The 20,303-nt window shown below is 31.2% G+C and overlaps 1 protein-coding gene across 2 annotated transcripts in view; it reads right to left on the minus strand.

Moving 5' to 3' along the window:
* The window catches only part of LOC126838358 (guanylate cyclase 32E), a 62,667-nt gene that overhangs the window by 34,730 nt on the left and 7,634 nt on the right, over positions 1-20,303 (minus strand). For both annotated transcript variants that reach the window (XM_050572727.1, XM_050572720.1), the window contains exons 2-3: positions 15,372-15,595; positions 13,249-13,418 (exon numbers count right to left, since the gene is read on the minus strand). In XM_050572727.1, the coding sequence (XP_050428684.1) occupies positions 13,249-13,418; positions 15,372-15,564 (363 nt within the window). In that variant the 5' untranslated portion in view covers positions 15,565-15,595. The remainder of the gene's footprint in view (positions 1-13,248; positions 13,419-15,371; positions 15,596-20,303) is intronic.

The raw sequence follows: 20,303 nt of genomic DNA on the forward strand, positions 1-20,303 counted from the left end.
TGTTTGAGGTGTTGTTTACTTCACGGGCTTGGTAATAGCTATGGTTAAAAATAGAAAGAAATGTTTAGAGGTCAGTCTGTATATGTCTGATATGGTGTTCCTATGTGCAACAAAACTTTTTCAAACGTATACGTTATATGTCTAGATATTGGTTGAATTAAAATTCTTATTTGTTCAGAAATCACCGTCTATGCCATTATTCGGTAATGACGTACTGTACGTTTAGAATGTAACCAACAGCATAATGCATTAAATATGTATATTAAAGGTCTGGTGGTTTAACAGAAGTTCATAAGTGTTTAAGAATTCAAGAGTAAATCACATGAATGAAATGTCTAGAGTTTATATTAAAACTTAAAAGGGAAAGAAGTGAAGAGTGATAAATACATTATTTTGATTTTTGATCGACTATTTGGCAGAGCTTATAAAAATGTCCAAAATGAAATGTCTCAATGCAAATCTTTTAGTTTTTGGATCTGGACCTTTAATGCTAAAGGTACTTTGATACTTAAGGTCTGACGTTTGTTGGTTATTAGAAGTTTAAAAGTGTGGAAGAATGATATGTTTGTGTGACGGTTACTTAGGAACTCAAGAGTAGAAAACATGAATGAAATGTCTGAAATAATTTGTAGCAAATATTTTTGATTATTCGAGTGTCCGGCGGTGATTATAAAAACGGTCAGAGTACAAAATGATAATAATAATAATATTCAGTGCATAAAATACCTAAATTATTTGATACTTATCCAGACATATTTTATACATAATAGATAAATTGATATATACATTAATACTTTTTTAAGTAAACCATGAAAGGTATAAATCCATAAGTTGATATATGTTTAGATGGCTAACCAACAATTCATCCTACTAAATGATAATAATCAAACATTTTAAAATAATTTGAACGAATTTCGTATTTTTGAATTTCCATAGTTTTATTTACTAAAAAACTAACCGTTTTTCCATTTAAAAGGTTCGGAGTAAATCATAAAATCCGAGTTTTCCATCCATTAAGTTGTAATGTTATCCACTGATCTACATACAGAGTTCTCAGCGTAGAAATGCATTATATATTACATTACTACATAATAATATGATATTATTATTATGTACACACTTACTAAAAATATATGTGTAATGGAAATACCACAATTTTATAAATGTACAGTATACAAACCTTTTCGTATTATGCCGTTTTACTAAATATATAATATTCACAAACACACGTATTACCAAAGAAGTATAATTCAATCTGATTTTACTCCATTAACCAATTTCGCTCAGAGCACAGCCATTATATTTACATTTGTATTGTCCAACTGATCGTTATTCATATATTGTATGATTTATCGTTTACAAAAAAATGAAAATGAACATTTTACCAACCATTTAATGACTATAACAACATAATTATTATTAGTCGGAAGTACTTTGAACCGTTAGTATTGTTTTTAGCATTGAACATGCTTTAGTCTTGGTCTACCAGCTCGAAAACGACACAAAATAGCGTCATGAAAGTGGCGCAATCTAACAGTTGCTTTATATATATATATATATATATATATATATATAAGTGTGTAAAATGTCTTGGTGCAACCAAATGGGATGGGTATTTGGTTAACCTAATAAATAAAAATAGTTTCACAACGAGCACAGTTAAATGAATGGTTAAATTTATCCAAAATAACCGACCAGGTGAATGTTGCCAATAAACCGATTAAGGCCAAATATTAAAAAACTACTAAAAACCATTTGGCCAGAACATATAATTGAGACTATGCTATCATCATATATCGCAAGCCGCAAGGAGATTATAGATCGGAAATAATCATTATTCAAGAGCCAGCAGACTGTAGCATGTTCTATGTTCTATAATTTTATCATTTTAGCCGTTAGGCTTGAGTAGACTGTAGCTTTATTTTTTGACAAACCGAAAATAAAATCGATTTTCGTGGATTTTGCCTTTAGACCGAGACGCTTCCAAACTGCTAACTGGTATAAGTAGTATGTGCTCCGACTGTAAAGATCCTCACATTCCACTAATAAATATAAAATAGAATTTTAGGCTTGAGGTTTTCATAAACTGGATTACTATGCTATTGTTGGCATGCGTATTTGTTTCTTGTTTACCGACTTCAAAATAGCGGTCAATCAATTAGTCTTCTGGTCACGACCCGAGACCAGACACTGCGAAGACGCGGTACAGAGAAGAAGTCGGCAAAGAGAAAATCAAAATAACGGCGTTATAAAAAAAAAAAAAAAACTGGAAATTATATTATTGTCAATATTGACAGCGTTATCATGACGGCGCATACGAACAAGCGACAATAAGTGGATTTATAATTTATATACAGTACACATGGTGCATTGTATCACATAGAAATTACACTACAATGTAGATATATACCGATAAAATAATTTAGCGGGAGGCGAGCGACGAAAAATCATAAAGCTACGGCTTTGGTCGGGTTGCTTAAAATTCTATCCGTGTGGCTTTGTACGCGAACGCGTTAGCCGTCTTTAAGTTTCGTGATCGGCTCAACAAATACATGTTACACATACAGGGTACATCTGAAATACATGCCGCCGGTAAATAAGCAACTGTGACTTGTATACTTGCATGTAGAACTGTTAGCCTCCGCCGCTAGGGCCGGTACAGATTTCGGGCAACTTGAAGTATTTTGGACCGGTCGTCTATGAAAAAATGCCACGTTTAAAGTGTTTAAAAAAAAAAAAAAAAATTAATAACCATACTAAACTGTATTATAATTATTTTTTAATATTCCGTTAAATAAAAAGAAATAAGAATAATATAGTATTAATAAAGGGTTTTAAAAAATAATAATAACTACACCAGTTCATTTATAAAAATTGCACGGCGAAAATTACTCTTAGCGTTAGTCGAAAAATTCTAAACTCTTTGGGCCTTTCAATCTTATTTTCTCAAACGTCACTTTTGAGGCCTTTTTAATTTAAAGTCTCCACCTGTGTAGTCTTGACGATTTTTTAAAATTTTTCTTCGATATTTCGAACGATACGAGATTACAATATAATCGAACAGCCTCTTTTTTTAAATACACCCTGTATGTATTGAATGGCGGTACAAGGAAGTAGGAAAAAACTGCCCTATCTACTATTTTGCAATAGGAAACGGACCGAACGGGAGCGTGCACGACAAACACACACACACACAATAGACGATCGCCCATCACAAAAGGGTATCACGTGTCTGCTGCTGTCTGTCGTTTTTTTTATTTTTTTTTAAATAATTTTTACCCTATTTTACAGGTCGGCGACGGATTCTGTTACAAGCTCGTTGAATACTCCTACATTGCTGCTTACACGGGTACCGATTTCTATAACGCGCCGGTCTAATGGTTATTTATTATTAGCTTGGTCGCGTAAACTGATCCCCCGGGGGCCACGGTTAATCATTTTTTTTTTTTTTTTCTGTACCTCGTTAGCCCGTTTAATTCGCCCAACGACAGTTGAATATACATTATGAAAGCCATTTGACTGGCCTCGGTTTCCAATTCGCCGGCCACAACGCGTTATCGGTACCGCAACACCGTGTGTGTACGACACGATGGCCGCCAGGACACCATTAATAAACACACTGCGACACAATCACTGAGCCTTTTATTATGTATCAAATATACATGTGTACACATTTGTAAGTCACCGCCGTTAACACGTTTATTTTAATTTTGGCCATATAAAACAGTCGATAATGTTTTTTTTACGGACGTACCCTCATTGGTTCAATGACGTCGGCGGACAGAGGGCAATGGAAACGGCGTTTCGTTATTCGACATTTTTTCTTTCAACGTTTTCCGGTACATTTAATCCGACCGTCTGGCGCAAAAGCTTTTTTTAAAGGCGACTTTTCCCTTAAACTATTCTACTCCGGCAAAATAACTGTACGCCTAATCACACACAAGCCAGAAATCCAAGGACACTGTTATTATAAATGACACGTCATGTGCACAATCGTGTTTCGTTCAGAATCGAAATAGCAATATCATTATTATTTTTCGGCGTATCATAAACTTTATTTGAACTTAATAGACGTAATTCATTGCATACGAACAAAAGTGAGGTTCAATGAAAAAAAAGTAATTACAACACATTTGATTTTGTATAATATTAAATGTTTAACTCACATGCGCCTAAAACTTTTAGAAAGCAATTGGTTAGCCAATGGCTTATATTAACTTTTTAAGTTAAATTAATTAAAAATACAACCATTAACTTTCATTCCTAACTTAATTTTTAAAAAAAAAACTCATATTTCTTCAGATTTCTCTTTGGGTTTTGTTAAATTATAATTAACACATTTTAATAGAAGTATAATTTGTACATAATAATCACCCCGAGAAGTCCTAAAATCTGAGTTTATCGTCTAATTGATGTTAGTTTTGAATACAATTATAACTTTTTAATCATTGACTTAAAATTAAACATATTAAAGCGTCTAAGTCTTTTAAGAAGTTTTCTAGTAAAATTTCATTTATTTGTCTGTTACGCGTGAGATATATACAAATTTGTTAAGTGAAAAATAAATTATGAAACTTGTTCAAAGTGATAATTTGATCTACAATCCTACAATTTTTAGTTTCTCTTTTTTAAGGTCGAGTTAATTAAATGAAATTGTAGCAATGATTTATTTTACAAGTTTCTAGATTCCTTTAAAAATAAACATAATATTATGTTATTAATTTTTTTTTAACTTCTTCAATTGTATATCAGCAGTAATTGGACTCCGCTTTAAAATAGAAATACAAAGCCAGTCTGTATCATACTGATAATGATGAGCTTCGAATCGCTGCACCGAATTCGTCTAAAATTCCATTCAACGACATAAAAAGTGTTATAGCAATGTAATTCCTATGTAATTCTCATTTAGAACATTTAGTACAGTTAAAATACATTTTAGTACACAATATATATATATATATATATATATTTTTAGGACGTGTTGTTTGGAATAATTTTTGGCCGTGCTACAATTTTTAGAATATCTCTGGGATTACAATATTAAATGGGCACGCAATAATCCTGTTTGCTGACGGTTTCCAATCGATTTGTAAAAAATCGAAACAAAATAATCCGTAATACTATAATGTACAACTATTACCTGTGTATAAGCGGCTTATTGTGTGTGTATACCTAACGGGTGTGATCGCAATAACGTGCCGTCTCTCTCTATGGTATTAAAGTATAGGTAATCATATGGTGGTAATATATAGGTATATGATATCGCGTTTGTCGACCGATTACGATCGCTCTAATTTTGTGTTATTGAATAGTTTACCGTGTAATACAATTTGGAAAATAAAAAAAAAAACAATGGAATTTGCATTTCTATCTCGACCGTCGGTTTTGCGAATCGTGCGACAAACCAGAGACGCTAGATTAACGATGGAGATAACCGTTTGCATGTGTGTTTTTATAATATATTATTATTACCATGTGACATGCATTGAATAAGGTTAGAACTCAGAATTGTAAACACAATATTATCACATTATGTGTATACCTATTTGACGATTCTATGTGCCAAACGGACACTGGCCGATAAAATCAATTTGTGTATCCAAATTTGACAACACCTCAAATTGGACTCATCAATTTTCGGAATCTTTATTGGATTTATATATTTCGGTTGAATCGACGCTAGGGGAGATAGCGAAACGATTTAAAAAGATGCAAGGCAAAATAAATATTCATTAAAAAAAAAAAAGTGATTGAAAATTTTACAAGAAAGTATAAAGAAAATAGTTGCAAGCACATACGGCTAAAATATATTTTGTTCTGCTTCGACTTTTCAGTTGGACAATATTATCAATATTAACTTAATAATAACATGTAAAAGTCACTTTTAACCGTTTGGAAATTTACAAATAAAATGTCATCAACCGGTTACCTACTGTTCAAAAGTTGTCAATCAAAGGTCTTTCTAACCTAACCTAGCCAATCTAACTCAATGTCTGATGTGGACATTTTAAAACGTGATAGAAAATACGGTTCGTCCTCCCTTCTAATTGGACAATCCCACAAATTACGCAAAAAAAAAAAATTACTTATTTTATCTTAATTAACAAAAAACATTAGTAAATATCAATTAGTTAGAAATATACTAACATAGACTGTACATGTTGCGACATGTAAATATTTTATTAATCTACATTTTCTTTAAAAAATGTGAAATCATCTTAACTGTAGACTTTTTAGTGGGACGTTTATAAGTGAAATACAGTAGTTAGGCATTAACGGTACTACCCCGAAACTAATGTACGTTGGTAAGTATTTTAATGATATTTAGTATAATACATGGTTGTAACTTGTATATCATACTAATTGCATACAGGCCTGGACCCAAGAGGCAAGAGACTTTAGCGAGCGACTCCTTAATTTATTTATAATTTGATGTTAAATAATTGTCCCTAATGGTTATCGATTAAAATCAAATTTCGTTATGATTTATTTATTTTTATACTTAACATGTATAACGGTCAAATGAGCAAAACATTGCAGATTTAAAATTATGAAATAAAAATCATAAGCGAGTAAAAAGTGTTATCATTTTACAAAATACATTATAATTGAGATAAATCATGTTATCACCAAAGCTGCAACATGGTCAATGATGGGCAGAAAGTTGTTTTTATGACTTAATAGCTACACGCTGTTTACCAGCGAGTAATAACTGTAATTTTGGTGTTACGCAGTGATTTAAAACAGAGCTGAGCTAAGTTGCCAATTAGGATGATGGTATTTTAAAGGAATCTATTTGAACAGCTCAAGACAAATCATTTTTTTATTATTTAATAAATATAAAATACAAAATACTACACTATTACACATTATCTAGAGTATAAGACGTATTTAGAGGTTTGTATTGTCAACATTTACCATACTTACTAACTATGGTGCTATACGTTAGCAATAAGCTTTTATATGACATCAGCCGTTAACATGTTTAAAATATATTCAAAGCATATGCAGTTTTAGCACCGAGTAGATAAGTTTATATCAAAAAGATTATGGCAAAAAAAAAAAAAATTGGTCACGAGGTGTAGTTCTAAGTTAGCATTTTACTATGATTTATGTCTTCCATAACCTAATATTATGTATTAGGTACTTATACTATGTTAATTTGTCAATAAAAGTTTAAAAACTATTTTTCCGCTAACAATTTATTTTTAACATTAGTGGGATATTTTCATTATATAATTTTATTATACAGTATATTTGTGTAGTGTGTACTCAAATGAGAAAAATAAAAAATAAACTGACACAGAACTATAATTATTTTACCTTTTCATAACTGATTTCACAAATGAAAAAAAAACTTATTATATTAGCCACTTTTTTTTATTCTTCGGTTGACTTTGAGAAATACATTAATTAAAAGAATTCTTTTATGGATGCGTGAAATTGTGACATTTTTTCTGTTTTAATTAACTTATTCGTAAAATTTAAATATTTTATTAATAGTAATTAAAAAAAGATATTATTCATAATAATTACGTTGGGGCGTTAATTATATTTTCGATCCGATATTTGAGAGGGGAGATATACACTCTGGTTTTTACAATTATATACCTGTTTTTAGTACCTATCCATCAGGTTACATTTATTTACAACACAGCCAATAAAATTTATTTTAACGATTTTATACCTTGGTGAATTTGTAAAGTATAGTTGGCGTTTTTTTTTTTTTTTTCGGAGGGGGTTAAATATTGTATTAATGATGGCCAAAACGTACTTGACTGGTATAAGATCAAATTTCATTGTTCGATATAGGTCACAAAACGTTTGATCAACCCAAATTCGTCGAGTAAATGGGAAATATAATATGTTTAAGAACGCTCAAGCACATGATATTTCTAGATAAAAACAAGGTACTCAATACAGTATCGCCTACATTTGTTTATTATATTATAATAACGCAATAATATGATTAGTGCTGTTTTCGCCCACATGCGTAAAACACAATCCAACGTGGTATTTTTTTTTATATAATTACGTTATGGTTTTAGCCATTGGACCGTCATAAGTGCCAAAAAACTACTCGAGATCATAATATAACAATATTATCACCGCATCAAACGGAGGACCACGCCATAGTACATTTTATCTTGGTGTTTGCTGTTCCTGTTACAATGTCTTATGTCTTTCTTATATATATATATATATATATATGAATATCATTTTTTCAAAGCGGACATTGGTGCCGTACAACACGGACGGATGTCGGATGCCAAACACGGTGGAGTTGGACGTGGCGAATGGTGACGGGGGAACAACAACTATACATGTGCACGGAATCTGGTCGTTTTGCCAAAAACACGGTTGATATAATATTATATAGAGTGTAAGTATGGCAAAATATTAGTATTATTATTACTGAGCGAAAATCATTGACCCAGAACATAAATCGCCGCCCAACTAGGTTAATATATTGGCTAATGTTCTATGATATCATATTAATATCGTACCGGTCTGTTTGTCATACTATTAAACCATGTAAACCACGTGAACAATATAGGGTTGCTGTACAGGGTGATTCATTATGGATAAAGACACTCATTTTTTAAAAAAAATTATTGCAACTCTTAAGTTTTTCTTTTTAGACACACTAGACTATACAATAATATTCAAAATGTTATCAATTATCATTTCTTCTTAATGGTAATGCATGTACATATTTAATTAGCTATTTAAATTAAGAATATTGTGCAGATAATGTTGGCTGATCCATAATTAGTTTTGGATTATTGCTTTTAACATTGATAATGTTTAAAATTTAGGACCGAAGCGTGATGGAATGTAAAGTAATGCGCGCGGTTAAAATGAATGCTATACCCTTCATACCGTCCTAAACTTTAAACTTTTAAATAACACTAAAAATAATTGTGCAAACCTCAAATCAAAGATGTATCGTTCGGGCCAGCGGTGTGTTTGTTTGGCGTTAAAAATATATTATACCATATAGTGGTGTATGTTATAACGTATTTGCACATAATATAACTAGTAACTACGGTACTCTGCGGCGCAAAAGACCGTGCTGTGTACAATAGTCCAATTTTTGTGGTGTTGTATTAATTATTTTCCTCGGCTGAGTGTTAATGCCCTTTTCAGATGCGTCATTACTTCTGACAGGCGTACGACCCGTCTGTTCTGACGAGATAGTGCCAAAATGATTACGCCTATATTATCTACCATTCGCGGTCGGTCGAGGCAGACATCCCACAAAGGTCGTAAATCACAACGATTTTTGCAAATTACAATAATTATAATTACCATCGCGACGTCGTTGGTGTAACTGTGTGTCGTATAAAAAGTGAAAACCCGATTAAAAAGTAAATAATGACCTCAATAAAAACGTTAAGACGAATAACATTACCGAATACACTTCGCATAAACGGCCCGCGCTGTAGGAATTAAATCTAATTAAATTAAATTCAATTAATTATTAAAATCCGGAATCGAGTAGAGCAGTTGACATTTATTTGTTAACGTTTATTCGTTTTAAATGGGGGAAAAGATATCAATGCATTTACAGGGTGATACATCTGATATAAGATTCTTCTCCATCCCCCTTTGTACGTAAAAGAAGTATGAACATCATTTTTTTTCAAATGCGGGCTTGTTTTTAATTCCATAAATGTGTAGACAAAAAATGTTAGCGTTTGCATTTTTAATTTTCATCAATCTGTTCGTTTGCTATGACTTAGTAAAGATTTTCATTTTTCTCCAAACTGTTGTTAATTTTCTTTCGTTATTACTAAGACTAGCAGCCGTCACTGTGTTTTAATAGGTAGATAAGAGCCGCTCATCTATCATTATCACAAAGCAGGCAGATAAAGAATCACTTATTTATATATTAATATTTTTTAAAAATGTGTAACGGTGGTCAATATTATTATTTAAAGGTAACTCGCTGAGTTTTCGGTCTTTAAAAACTGAACAAAAAGTGATCTTAAATTCAAAGAAATTTACATCAAAGTCATAAGTAATAAACCAATTATTAAAAAATTAAAAATACAAACGACAATTTCAAAATTTAATAATTTACTACCCAGTTATCAACATAAAAATATGGTTTGCATTTGAAAAAACAAAATGTATAGTCTTATTATGTATGAAGGAAGATGTTAAACATTTTCAAAATACATATGTACACGTATAGGATAAAAATAACTTAAAAAATATTCATATTTTCCGAGGAAATGAGTGTCTCACATCAGATCACCCTGTATATTGTTGTACTTTATTTCTATAGTTTCTACAAGAGCTTTTTTCAATCTCTTTTAAATGAACTCTTAAACAAATTCAATTAATGTTTTAACTTTTTATACAAAACCAAACAAATAATTCTTAATTATCTTTTTTACTCGAAAACAGAGCTAATAATATCATTTCAGTTGCTAAAAATAAGCGATTTAGGAAAATTTTAAAAATCTGCACAAAATGCAGATGTTGTAATAAATACTCAGATATGTTACAATACCTACCTATGTTTATGTAAAAAAAATTCTATTAAACCGGTGACAAGAAATGTTTAAAGAGTTATAACCTTAAGTAATAAAAACGAATCATAAAAATCTATAGGTATGAAATTCGTGCCTCGAGCTACAGTACTTTGAACAAAAACCTCTTGAGATTTTTTTTTTTAACTCAGAAAATTACCTTTTGGGTAGAAAACTAAAATAGCAATACAGAAAACAACTGATTCACATGGCATCTAGGGAAATGCCATGGTTAGAAGCAGTAAAACAACAATAATTGCAGGAAATCAAAGTTTTAAGGGCTTAATATAACACAAGGTTAACGTACAACAAAACCGAAGGTTGTGCAAGGATGTATAATTTGGAAAGTCGTAAAAGCGTGGGTTGACATTAAACGTTGGTCAACCCGGACCATTTTGCCTCGAAGAAAGCACATTTAAAGCTATCAAAAGTGACAAGCGAATATAATCAAACCAGACATAGTAAAAAAAAAATGATTGTGTGTATAAAATGATAAATGTAAAAGACAAAATAAAATAGACTTTGAACATGTGTATCGCATTGTATGGCTTGGCTCCAGCGTCGCTTTACAGATAATAATTACCGTAGAAAATGTGGGAAATAAAATAATGTTATTTTTACTAATAGAGTTCACCTATCCTATGAAGTCCGCATTAAAACTTTTCGAATTTTAAGCAAAACCCTAAAATCTATCACGATTATTCTTTGAGGGAGGCCGAAATGTGTCAGGTTATACAGTTAAAAACAATAAATAAGTACATTGGTTTCAATAGTTGAAGTACCAAAAGTCTTAACTAATATTTTACTCGTATTAGAACATACTATTTTACTACTGAATGTAAAAAAAAAGTTGCGACAAAAAGCACCGTTGATAGATTTTCTTTCAAACGTACACGTATTGCCAAATAATAGCAAGTCTATGACATTCTGCAGAATTTCGAGTTTACTCAAATGTATTTTTAAATAAAATAGTTCTGCACATGTATTTTTAAACTGGTACTTGTATGAACAAATATAAACAAAATGATGGCATAATATACTGGATAATGCTCTAGAGAGAACTCCAAACAGGAGCCTTTATATTATAATAATACATGTACCTACGGTGTCTATTTTAGTTTACAAAATGCGCGAGAAGAAATACATAAAACTAAAATCGGCAGTGGTTGTAAAAAAAGTAAAAGTTTTCACCGAAAAAAATACTAAGAGTTTTTCACAAAAGTTGTTATTAAAAAAGTAAAAACTTTTATAGCGTTTAGGTGATTTTTTCGATAACTGCCGGTTCCGCACGTCACAAGCCGGCTATTATTAGACTCATAGATGTATAGGTATTATAACCGTGTCAACTCCGGCCGTAAGATTTTTATCGAACGATTTCAAACCGCTTCCGGATTATAAGCCACGCACATTGGATGTTAAAAAATGAAAGAATAAATAGCCGTTCGCTTTTCGAGTCTACATTAGCACCTCACTGTTGACGTCAAGGGCTAACGGGCCAGCGGCCAAGGGCTGAGGCCAAAGACATCATCAATAATTATTGTTATTACAACGATACCATCGACACGCACAGTCCGGTCGTCGGCAATAATGAAATGTTCAAAACCGCTATTTACCTTAGGGTTCGAGTTCAAAAAAAACTGCATGATAAAATTTCAGTATTCTTTTCTGGTCCCGTACAAGTTAAATTAAACTATTCCGCTTTGCCGGCACGTCTCGTACGTATACAATGTGTATAAAGCGTAACCGTTAACCGCAAATAGATATAAGACCAAGTCGCGCGGAAACACTTAATCTACATAGTTCATCACTGACACAACACGATCGATCACCGAGGGACATATTTGGTTTGACCCTACTCAACGTGAAAGATAGAACGCAGGTCGCGGGTAAGTAATCCCACCAAATCTATAACATATTTGGAATTCGAGAGAGCTTTTGATCGATTTCCGTCCGACCGACGACACACTTGGAAAAGTTAGTTTTTTCAATAATTTCGTAAGATTTCCTTAAGAGTCTCTAGCTATGAGAAATAATATTGATGACAAAAATTTGTTTTTCTCTTAAAGGAATAACATTGGACCATGAGTGTATGTCTTATGGTACCTATATAATAAGAAAAGTTTAATATAACACATTAACCACGCTCTATAATTTCAAATATGTGTATGAATACATATTTGAATATGTTCAATTGCCGTCCCCTCCCTCTATCTACAATATCATACCTTCCCCTCCCTTTGTTACAGATCGCTTAACATCTTTCTCTTATCAGGAGCCATTATATCAACTGTCTCTTTACATTATTCTCATAATATCACTAACGCCTTATCAGCATCCGTAATCAGCTGTTTCTTTTCACTATCGGGAAGTTTAGGTTAGGCTACCCATAATAGTCATATTCATGTCAACATATTTAAATGTATATTTTTCCATAAAAAAATATATCCGCTAATGACTATGCTCCACTGCTAATAAACGGTAATGAAAACTAATCATAAAATTCAAAATACATAAGACGCCATTCGATAAAATTTAATAATAGTACCTTAGAATATTAAAAATTTAACCGAAATCATTAACTCTATTAGCTGAGAGAGCGGTTAGCATGTTAAACTATATGGAAACTACATGCCAACCTCAAGTTAGAATACTTAATAATTATTACTTCATCCGCATCAAAATACTTATTAATATTATACTGACTTACATAGGAAATCATAGGTAAATTGAAAGCAGCCGCCATTCTTGCTTCATGTGTGCACGTTTCCTGAGGTCCAATAAAAGCTGATATGTTTTTCTTCCACAATTCCGCAGTTTCGAAAATGCTAGTTGTTTCTTCACCATAAGTTTCGGACACTAGAAATCGTAAAGAATGACCTGAAAAAAAAAAAAACATTAAAAAAATGTATTTATAAATAATAATAATAGTGCCGATTTCTTAATCTCGGATCGTTGGCTATTTATCAAAAAAGAAACTTTCTACCTAGGTACTCGAAGTAGATGAAATCATTACCAAATGTTTTTTAAAAACTCCCATAAATTGTTATACTCTTTCCTTTTCAAAAAAACACTAATGCTTTGAACATCAATTATATACTATAGATAGTACAACGTACTCCAGTACTATAACACTACACATCGTTTATAACACCTTAGGTATTGAATTATAATACAGGTAGTATAAATAATATAGGTATACATTATACTATATGGCTTAAACGTGTAAATGAGCTAACGTGAGTTCCAATTAAATTTATCCTTTATTGATTTAAGGGTCTCATATTATATTTAACGGAAAACCAATAATTTAACATAAAAGGCCGACTACGACAAATACACTACTGTGTAAAAGTTTATTCGTTTTGCGAATTTCTATATTGTAAGAAACCCCTATTATGCTTATTAATTGTAATTAAATACTTTATTAATTAAACCATCTACTATAACCATTAGGTTTAAATTTATCCAGCAACTATGGCGATATGAAATTCTTCATGTGCAGTATCTCTGGAATGAAGTGTATTCGAAAAACCAAAACACTATTGTACGTCTATACAGTGACTGCGAATTGAAAGTTGAAGGTTAATTTAAAGTTGCTACTATAAATTATACGGGGCCTTCCAAGTTAGACAAAGTTTATTCGTCTGTATATAGAAGAATAGTTTAAAACAAGTCCTCGGACCTTAAATGGATATTACGAGGAAAGAATAAAAAGTGTTTGATATTAATTTCTTAAGCAATTCAACCTAGCCGAGAAGAACGTTCCCATGTACACCCGTTAAGAAGAGCTATTTTGGAAAAAAATTAATGGCTCTTTGAAAATAAAAATTAAACTGCTAAACCAGTTAGAAGACATTTTTTTGGTTTATAACTCGTATAGTTGGTTTGAACATGCGACGACAATGAGTAACTTACACTGGCTTTATTTTGTTATACTTCAGTTTTTGCGTTTAAAATACTTCCTATGCCTACTGTAGTGTAATACTTCCTTTAATGTATAATTGATTTTAAAAAACAAACTAAAAACTACTTAATAATATTACCACTTGTTTTATAGTAACTTAAATTAAAAATAAGTCTATACATTATGCGCTTGTATAAACTTTGAAATTAACTTTATGAATAGGGTTAACTGAACGGTCAAGCTGTGAGTATTTATGTAAGATTAATTTGTCTCACAGTCTCGTTTTTTATTGTGGCTGTTTGTTAATGGTGTTTTACATCATAAAAAATGATATTGTTTCGCGGATAACAAGAAGTGTTTGATGAGAATCGAATGCTATGAAGCTGTAAAATGGATGGGCTACATAGGTCTGACACTAAATATTGATAAATGAAAGACCATGACGTTTCCCAGTAAATGATTTTCTAATGGGTTCAAATATCTCAACACATGTTGACGGTTGTGTCATTGATCTTGGCTTTAAACCAATTAAGGTTATTTTGATTCTGCGTGTTCCATATTGAGATTAGCTAATAGTTTAAACTGTCAATATGAAATCACTCTACTGTAGTCTGGTTCGTCGAATATAGGAATGTGGTGAAATTAAATAAAGCTTTCGTTTACTAATTATTCTTGCCAAATCTTAAGGCTAAGAGCCAGTTTTCAAAGTTTTCTGGGTTTTATGACATTTCACATCTACCACTAAAATATGCTCCACTTGCCATTTTATCGGCCAGTTAGAAAAGTCTGACAAAAGTCATAAGCTAAACGCAGTCATTTTTTAAATTCTAATAGGAAAAAGATAAATAAGAAGAGTGTACATGTAAATGTTGTATATTGATCAGCATTTATGTATTATAAGTGTGACAAAGCAATTTATACATTACCTTTATCTTTAAATATGCCTGCGTTTATCTCTTCTGTTGCTAACGATATCGCTCCACTTATCATGCGACCAGGCTTCGAGTACGTGATGTCACCCGGACGTCTTCTGGAGCCAGTCAAATAACCAAGAACAAATTCATCTGTCCGTCCATCCGTGGCCAACTGCAAGCACACCAATACGACCAGCCAAAACATGACCCGTTGACGAGTTCAGCCACCAACAAATCTGTTGATTTAAAAAATATATATAATATAAAAAAGTCAAAACTACATTGAAACAAAAATTTTAAAAAATATTAATTCCCCATTTAATTGTTTTGTGTTTCAGTCACTTTCATTAAAATAAACAATCATGTTCGTCGCGAGAGAGCAAGAATCGTTTAAGCATAAAACATCAGAATTAGGTATGCAAGTTATCATTTTTATAAAATAATATTACGTTATAACACTTAGTTAGAACTTTAAATTGTCTGAAGAGTTTTTGTGGAAACATTGCGGAAATTAATATTTTCAACAAATACAATATGCTATGTTAGCATATGTTAAAAATCGACAAATTATTAAAATAAAATAAAATGTAAGGAGTTCATAGTATATTTTATGTATTATTTTCGATATTATATGTATACATTTATATTACCGGTGACTAATAACCTTACTGTATATGCTCGGCATAAATGTTAGTAGCTTATCATTATAGTATATTAAAAGACAAAACTTGAGAAACTAAATATCTCTGCACCTACTACGCGACTTAAAAATAAACCTCGTGATGTCGTACGCAAATTATTTTTATAATACATTCATGGCTGGAATAAATTTGACTTAGTCATACATTTAAACTGTTAAATTCTTCAAAATCACCGTAATCGAATGACTACAAAACTTTTATAAATTTAAAAATAGACATTAAGGACATGATACTGTTTTTGTAATTCATGAAAATTAAACAAATCAAATTATGTTTTACAAGAATATATAAGAGCTGAAAAAAACTAAATTATTTGTATTTAGTACTGGCCCCAATGATAATCTATTTTTTTTTTACTACTTAGAAAAATAGTATACGTATATCACTACTCTAGTCAACTGCTGAACTATAATAATTGTAGCTTTACTTGTTTACTTGGCATGCATTTTATGTATTTACAGAGTTTTTTTTGTAACACGAATGCACGTTAAAAATTTCGTGTTTTGTCGACATGTTATTAGGTAAGCGTGCACAATATGATAAACATTATTATCTGTTCATAATATATTATATGCATAATACATAATTTGTTAAATAATTATAATGACAAAACGTGAATTAACTCAACGATGACGGATGATTTATTAAAAACATAAATAAATAAACATTTAAAACGAAAGTTTAGCAATTTTGGTAGACATATAATACAATTTTGTGAGCTTGACATGTTTTATTACATTGTAACCTAAGTTAAGTAACGCGATAATAATTTGATGGCGTTTTGTTCGGATACAAAACAATATTATGCTGTATCGTGTTTCTCTTTAAACCACCGTAGCAAACAAGAAGCATCCTCGAAGGAAAACAAACACAATTCACAGTTTGTTGACTGAAATCGAATTTCGCGTTGATTAACTCCAATTGAAATTCCGTTCTTTATCCCTTCGGCGTAACGTCGTAACAATAAAGTATAAGTATAAGTATATTGATCATACAAATATAAAACAATATAAGTTAAGCAGAAAAATTTGTATGTAGCCTGTAGCTGGTTATACCTACTGTGCACAGGAAAATTTGGTTTAAACTCTCTAAACAAACACAAAGAGACCCCCAAGAAAAATAAAACAATTCAATTGCATAAACTATAAAGGCTAGAAATTGTTTTGTTTGTGCAGCCCTAGTGTCAAAGATAAATATAGTATTGTATTTAGCTTAAACGTCTATGAACTCCCAATAACGGAATTAAGTACACATTTTTTGTGATCACTGATATGCTTTGAATCAATACATTTTTTTACTGAATTATTAAAATGTATTATTTAATAGACTAATCACAAATCACTATTTAATGCTTAAGAGGCTATTTTTTTTTAAACGCTTATGAATTAGTTTGCGCATCGCTCCATTATACACGTTACTTGCTTATACATAATTGTAATTTATTGTAAACATTTCAGGTCGTGTACTTTTACATGACATAATATCACTGTTGTTCCCCGTTAAAAAAAATGTGTATAGAAAATCATGTGAGTCTATTGAACAAATATCGTGATATATAATAGATCATATTATTATTGACCACTAGCCGATAGTGCACAATCCGATTCTGAATCAGAGATTTAATTAGAAAAAAATATCGGGAATCAGGTTTTTTCGGCAGATATGCTTAAGTTTATGATTAGTTCAACTAATATAAAATATTGATAAAAAAAAATAATAAAAAAACATAATATAACATTAAATTTTATTATAATTGACCAAAAAAAGTATTTTATATTATCGTCTGCCTCTAATCCTACGCAAGCCTTTCATTAGTTGAGTACTCTGGTCTCTGTATTTTAATGGCTTAGTGTCTCAACAATGTAGGTGCACAATCTGTTTCCAGATAGTCTTGAAAATAATAAAATCGTACTTAATTACTTACTGTGTTTAACTGTCTAGCGTTTTATAACTTTAGGGCCTAAAATCGTATAGCTCAAGTTTAAACCATTATAGGATCCACAGTATTAATCATAGGTCTACGGGTTTTGAGTAGTTGTACAACGCAATCATTTCTAGACTCTTATCGCCTCGGGACGATTAGAAGACTTATTTTGTTTGGTAAAATGATAAATGTCGTTTAAACACAAGACAGTTTTGAATCTTTCACGTTGCTATTAATACCGCAGCCACGTTGATCTTCTCATTTTTGGCATTTAATTATTATACTTACAACAATGTACTTCTCGTTTTTCTTTTACGGGACTTAATTTGTTGTTCCACTTTTATATAATACAAATATAGTATAATATACAAGGTAAAAATAATATCCGGCGAGTGTCACCTCGTTTATCAGTCAGTAGTTTCGGCGCCGTGATTTAATTCCGCCAATGACAGTGTTCTAGTCAGAATATAAACATTTATTATGTATTTAACAAGTATATAGTGTAGACGATGCGACGCCACCCTTATAGTAGAAACCGTACACGTCTTTAGGTGTACGGATTAGGACACCACCAGACATGCATATAGCGATTGAAAAAGATTTGCACAAGACTTAGGGTGAACTTCACCAATAGGCTGCACACAAGTAATACGTACAATAGGGACCGATAGAATTTAATATCAATCCGCACGCTTACCTTAATTTATTGTCTGAACTAACACAACAAATAGTATGGCCCTCGCATGTCAAATCACTAATAATAAAAGTACATAAATAAAGTTGTAGCTAAATCCATATAGTGCAATCACTATATGGATTTAACTACCGTTGCAATTAATAAAGTTTTGACGAATGATTTTATAAGGGGTAAAACATTTTGAAATGATGGCGACCGCTCATCCGTAGTGTTCTAGTTGCAGTGTTAATTTAATTGCATTTATTGTTAGTTAAAAATATTATACATTTAGAGTCCTTCTTCTTTTTTATCCTTATCCTATACAAATGGAGTCTCAAATCCCCCCAACTCCACAAAATATATCGCTTAATTCGTATTCATTCTGCACATCTCATTTATGTCTTTGTTTGTACTTTATAACTTCCAGCCACTATTTTATAGGCCTACCATTTCCACTAAAATTCTCTACACTAATCTCTATTACCCACATTACTCATTTCCTTCCCTTCTTCCGTGATACACAAATCACCTCAATTATTCTCTTTATTTAATTTTCCTATTTTGTTGGTTGGCATGTTTCAAACATTTTGATTTTATTAGACATATTGAAAAGTTTTTTGTTAAAAAAAAAAAATTGTATTATCTATTTTTCTTTCTTGTTTAAATTACAAACTTATAAACTCTAATATCATGATCTATTCCCCTATTGGCTTCGTGCTATTAGTTTTTTTTTTTACATAACTCAGTGTAAAATTAATTTAAAAAAATTAACCTAAGAAGAATTATACATTTTCAGATAAATATAATATAAGTTGTTCGAAACCGACTTTATGTATTCATAATTTGTTTTAAATATTAGCATAAGATTTGCATAATGATACTTTAGCTACAATGCCAAGTTGCAAATATATTGGTTTTGAAATGATAAATGTTTTATTTCAACTGTGTCACAATCGTTTGAATACCATTTCAAAGTTAAATTTATTCTACTGTTCTACTATCTTATTCAACGCAACATAAATAAATAAATATATACCTATACATATATTATCTAGACAAAAGCTTACGAATAAAAAAGGAATTTCTTGATCTAAATCTCTAATACGGAAGCCAATTAAAACGATAATAGCAATTACTTAGTACGAAACTGCAATAGCCATCGAGTGGACCGGAAATGAAATAAAATCATACTACATAAATAACATTGGATTTTTAAAAGATATTAACCGTCGATGATGATATATAAATAGCGTGGGCAGTGGATCTGTCATACAATTATGTACATATCATTTTATAATTCATCTACTATAGTTAAGTAACGATCAATGAAAACGACACTAAAACGTCTAACGCAATATGTTTTAATGGTTAGGTATATTTGGGTTTAAGTACACTACAAGTTGAAGTGAATTAAATATATTCTGTATATCTACAATTGGAGTGGCGAGAACAAAAAGGACACAAGTGACAATTACCTACCTAAAAAATGTTTTTGGAGATAACTGCACTGAAGGAAGCGCAAACTAAATAGATGCACGGTGTGTTTTACATGAGCTTTCCATGACAGTGTTCCGGTGACTAACTAACCGCCGCGACGTGATATTATTTTATTTTTATGGAGTTCACATTGGTCGGCAGGATAG

This window comes from Adelges cooleyi, unplaced genomic scaffold (assembly GCF_023614345.1).
Source record: "Adelges cooleyi isolate 19-005CV unplaced genomic scaffold, UGA_ACOO_1.1 ACOO_flye_CR_arks_rails_tigmint_CR_PRNA_108, whole genome shotgun sequence".
Classification (NCBI taxonomy): domain Eukaryota; kingdom Metazoa; phylum Arthropoda; class Insecta; order Hemiptera; family Adelgidae; genus Adelges; species Adelges cooleyi.